General features: G+C 39.8%; 1 protein-coding gene across 1 annotated transcript in view; it reads left to right on the forward strand.

Moving 5' to 3' along the window:
* Positions 1–5,169, forward strand: part of LOC106518151 (teashirt homolog 1) — a 31,636-nt gene extending 26,467 nt beyond the window's left edge. Inside the window, exon 3 of the mRNA XM_014009283.1 lies at positions 157–5,169. Within this exon, the coding sequence (XP_013864737.1) occupies positions 157–3,491 (3,335 nt within the window). The 3' untranslated portion in view covers positions 3,492–5,169. The remainder of the gene's footprint in view (positions 1–156) is intronic.
* The last annotated feature ends 424 nt before the right edge of the window (positions 5,170–5,593 follow it).

Below are 5,593 nucleotides of genomic sequence, written 5' to 3' on the forward strand. Positions count from 1 at the left end.
TTTTTTGACTTGTGTTTAATCTCGCTATTAGAATTGAAAACAATTATTTGTTAGTGCTAGTACAGTGAGGATGAAGAGTGCATTCTTGTGAAACTCATGGATTAATACATGTAGATTAGTGTCTAATTTCCTTTCTTTCATCTGTTTTGTTTTTAGCTTATGGACCTGAAGATGAATTCAAAGAGGAAAAGCCCAATGAAGAAGAACATCTGCAAGATGATGGTCTTTCCCTTGATGGACAAGATGCAGACTTTCTCTTCAATGATGAAGAGGATGCCAGAGATCCTTACAGTTGCCAAAACTCTCCACTCAGCAATGGCACTAATCCAGATGCTGGGTATGCGTCTCCTCTCAGCACCACCAGTGACCACCTGGTGGACCTTAAGWCCACTACCACCTCCTCCTTCAATGRTCAGGAAATTATAGAGGAAAAGCATCAGGAAGGTAAAGAGTCYATCAATGGCCTCTCCCTACAGGACAGTTTGACAAAAATGAAAGCCGTCTATGCAAACTTGATCTCAGATGCCTCCTGGTCTAGCATTGCCCTGGACATGCTTAAAGGTAAACAAGGGAGCCCTTTACCACCTAGCAAAGGCAGTGGTAGCAATCACAAAGGGAGCAATGGATTCCTGGACAGCCACAGTTCAAGTAACTCCCATGTAAAGAACAGATGTAGCAGTTATGACACTCCAGCCACCACTATTATTACCACCAGCAGCACTACTGCAAAAACTGTATCAAGCAACAGCAACAGTGGCATCAGCTCTGGCAGCACTGGAGGACTGGCCTAYGACTGGCACCAGGCAGCTTTGGCTAAAACTCTGCAGCATACTCCATACCAACTTCTTCCTGAGCCCAGCCTTTTCAGCACCGTGCAGCTTTACAGACAAAATAATAAACTCTACGGCCCAGTGTTTACTGGGGCCAGCAAGTTTCGTTGTAAGGACTGTAGTGCTGCCTATGACACCCTGGTTGGTCTAACTGTTCATATGAATGAAACAGGCCACTATCGTGATGACAACAAGGATACTGAAGATGATCGAAGCAAGCGGTGGTCCAAGCCACGCAAGCGTTCCCTGCTGGAAATGGAAGGCAAAGAAGATGCTCAGAAAGTTCTCAAATGCATGTATTGTGGCCATTCGTTTGAATCCTTGCAAGATCTTAGTGTCCATATGATCAAAACAAAACACTATCAAAAAGTGCCTCTCAAAGAACCAATGCCAGCCCTCGCCTCAAAGCTGGTRCCTCCAGCCAAAAAACGAGTGTTTCAGGACTTGATGTCTCCAAGCTCACCAGAGTCTGCCTCATCAGGCATGTTCCTGGGAGATTCTCCTAAAGACCAAAAAGTGGCTAATCCCTATGTCACTCCAAACAATAGATATGGTTATCAGAATGGTGCCAGTTATACCTGGCAGTTCGAGGCACGAAAGGCACAGATTCTCAAATGCATGGAATGTGGTAGTTCCCATGACACTTTGCAACAACTGACAGCCCACATGATGGTCACAGGACACTTTCTTAAAGTTACAAATTCAGCCTCAAAAAAGGGTAAACAGTTAGTTTTAGATCCTGTGATTGAGGAGAAAATTCAATCAATTCCTTTGCCTCCTACTTCTGCACGACTCCCTGTACCCAATGGTAAATCACAACTTGAGTCCCCAATGCAGCCGTCCAGTCCTGAAGAAAAATATGAGGAAGCAAAAGATACTGAGATAGAGGCAGAAAAAATTGAATTAAGAGAACCAGAGAAAAAAATCAAGGAGGAAAAAGAAGACCCTTCTGAAAAAGCTGAAAAACCTGTAAAGACCAGAACTTACCAGTATCTTACAGAAGAAGACTTAGAAGAGACACCTAAAGGTGGCTTAGACATCCTAAAGTCTTTGGAGAATACAGTTTCAAGTGCAATCAGCAAAGCACAAACAGGAGCACCAACCTGGGGAGGATATCCCAGCATTCATGCTGCCTATCAGCTTCATGGCTCATTGAAGTCKACCTTACCCTCATGTGCACCAATACAGTCTATGTTCAGCAGCACAAGTTTGAGGGTAATGCCGTCTGATATAGCCTCTCTGGTTCATTCACCTAATAGTCCCTCTTCACCRCTGAGCCACAAGAGCAATGTGTTGGCCATGGAAGAACTGGTGGAAAAAGTGACAGGAAGTAATACTGTATGTAATGAAAAAGAGGAAAAAACTCCTGAGAACAAGTGTAGAATGACAAAGTCTCCMATGCCAAATCCCAAGGAAAAACATGCTTCACCCAGTCCAGAAGGTTTCTCAAAATTAGCAAAAAGCACTGCAGTCGAAGTTCAGGTTGATCCAAAAAGTAAAGGAGACCAAATAGAAACTGCAATTGACATAAAGATAAAAAGTGAGTATGAATCAACACAACAGCATGTTGCCAATGGCTGCAATAACCTAAGCATCATCACTGATCACTCACCTGAGCAACCGCTTGTCAGCCCTCTTAGTGCTCTGCAGTCTGTCATGAACAACCACTTGGGAAAAGCTTCAAAAGTGGCCACAGCCTCTATGGACCCCTTTGCAATGCTCTATAAAATGAGTAACRCTACACAAAGTAAACAAGCAGAGACTGTGAGTCAGTATCATGATGACAATGATCAGCCCATTGACTTGACAAAATCTAAAAACAACAATGGCGGTTCGGCAAAGGCAGTTTCTACAACACCAAATACCAACAGTGGCAAAACAACATTCAAAACCTTCTCTCAGTCATCAGCCTCACCTCTTCGAGAGAATGCTTTGATGGATATTTCAGACATGGTGAAGAATCTGACTGGTCGTTTRACACCAAAGTCTACAACACCATCTTCCATCTCTGAGAAATCAGATACAGATGGTTATACMTTTGAGGACAGCATGGAGGAACTATCACCCATTCAAAGAAGAAAAGGGCGCCAATCAAATTGGAATCCCCAGCACCTMCTTATTCTCCAGGCACAATTTGTCTCCAGTCTTCGAGAGACTTCCGAGGGAAAGTTTGTAATCAGTGATTTGGGACCCCAAGAACGAGTCCACATCTGTAAATTCACTGGTCTTTCCATGACTACTATCTCACATTGGCTGGCCAATGTTAAGTACCAATTAAAGAGGACAGGGGGCACAAAGTTCCTCAAAAATATTGACTCTGGACAACCTCTGTTTTTGTGCAGTGACTGTGCTTCCCAGTTCAGGACTCCCTCATCYTACATTAACCATTTGGAGTCCCACCTTGGGTTTACTCTGAAGGACCTCTCAAAGCTTTCCATAGACCTACTAGAACAGCAGGCGATCAGCAAAACAGAGGACAAAATATTTACTTCACCTGGACTTACAGAGGATGACACTGGCTCAATAYATCAGTGCAAGCTGTGCAATCGGACATTTGTGAGCAAACACGCGATCAAATTGCACCTTTGTAAAACACATGGAAAGTCACCAGAAGACCATCTCTTCTTTGTGAAAGAACTTGAAAAGTTTGATAAACAGTGAAAACGGTGATAGCATGACAGATTAATGTTGCACTAAAACTCTAAGGCCGAATCCCAGTTCATCCAATCCCTCTAGCCCTTTGCCTGTTGTGCAAGTTCACGTGGTGAAGCAATGGTGTTCCAACCCCATTTGGTGATGTGGGAAGAGGGTAGGACTAYGTTGCCCTTCACATTGGGGTTTCAGAAGGGAACGCTTCAAAGGAAGGGAAGCTGCAATGGCAAAGACACGTCCAAATTTAAACATTTTCTCCATCGTAATATCTAGTTTGATGTTTTTTGGTGTATTAATTTGGTATCAATGTCAGTTTTTAACATGCATTTTAAAATATGTATTTCWAAGTATTTTTCAAGCCAAATAACTAGTTACATGACATGTATGAGCATATTTACATTGTGGTTGTTGATGTAAAAGCAGTATGCAACAATTTAGGGCATATTGGCCTTTTGGGAGGAGGGTAGTATTGTGTAGTGGAACTTTTAAATACTACYCCATGTACCCTAAATTCAGAAGAATAAGGGGTAGAGGTAAAACTAGCTMATGGGATTCGGCCTAAGATTCAACCTGTCAACACAGATAGTGCCACAACTGTAAGAACAACATGTGAAAATACAAGGAGCTTTAACACCTTTTACTCATATTATTCAGTTTGTCATGAAGGACAAGAGTTTGCACTACGGGGACTCTAAGCCTCATTGTGAAARATGAATTTTTACTAATATACAGTTCTACAAGACTGGTGCGACCCGATACAGTCATCTGCTGATTGTTGCTTCTTCAATGCACTGCATTTTATCTGAGCCTTTAGGAATAGTCCACATGATCTTTTAAAACTGGTCCATACTCTTATTTTGATAACTGTTTCCAAATAATCTTTTAGGGTAAATATCTTTCGATTTAACTTGCCTATTATTTATGAAGCTGTTTGTGCATGTTTTCATGTAAAACAGTGATTTTGTTATGTCTGATTAAAAAAATCAATCATGATAACTAAACTGATGTCCCTGAAACAGCTATTCATAAAATGGTAGATGAAGAAACWTAGTGATATATTTTCAGCACTTTTAGTGAGTATAAAATGAASAAATAATTGAGTAAAACAAGTCCATTTTAGTTTAAATTCCCTTTATCACAATTGAGGGACTAATACTATTTTTTGCCTTTAAATTACAAAAATATAACAAACAATAAAGTCCTTTTTTTCTCCAGTAAAATATAAATCCCCCCACCCCCCACCCAACATGTACAGTCTTGTGTTTGGTCACCAGTTTTATAAAGAAACTACACTTGTAAAGTTAATGAAATTTAAATCTTATTGTATAAATACTTAACAAGTACATGTATGTCAGCATATCTTGCTCATTACAGTTCAGTATTATTTGTACTGTGTGTATTTTTACAATGCTTTTTTTTCTAGACCAATTTGAGGAGAATGTACAAAGTTCCAAAATACTGATGGACCAAAATGTCCTTTTTTTTAGCAAAAAAATAAAAAAAGTAGGTCCCTCAATGTGTTTTACATGAAATGAAGTTACTAGCATCTGATGTGATGCTTATGATTGTATATAAGCTTGAAAATATTTGTTCTCCAATGACCAATTTCCAGGTTTTGTCATTAACACAGTTATTCTGGATCGCATCCTTTTATCCTCAGTTGTAAAATAAACTTTATGTCCTGGAATACATTAGTGTTGTGTGTTTTGTACAGGGTTTCTTTTTTCTTTARGCTTTTATTTTTGTTTGAWTATCCAGATTTAATTGACATAAAACCAATTCTAGCATCTTACACYGTTTATGTCTGAGACATTCCAATGAAAAAAGTCTTTTCAATTTTGTGCTACAGCTTTATTTTTTTTTAAATACGTATATACCTGAAATGGATGTTAGGGACACCTTTGTGATGAAAGTAATTGTTTAAAAGAAATTGCTGTTAGAGAGCTTTACCACTGGCAGAAATGCTGTCTCAACAGTCTTTGAGTTTTGTTTTTACAATTCTGAAATGAACTCCTGAGCAGTTTATGGTAACATTAAGTCTTTTAACTAGATACCGCAAAGCGGTAACATAATGACCCCCAAATTGTAGTGGTTTGGTTGGGGGTCTTTTT

The sequence above is a fragment of the Austrofundulus limnaeus genome, unplaced genomic scaffold (assembly GCF_001266775.1).
Source record: "Austrofundulus limnaeus strain Quisiro unplaced genomic scaffold, Austrofundulus_limnaeus-1.0 Scaffold56, whole genome shotgun sequence".
NCBI lineage: Eukaryota > Metazoa > Chordata > Actinopteri > Cyprinodontiformes > Rivulidae > Austrofundulus > Austrofundulus limnaeus.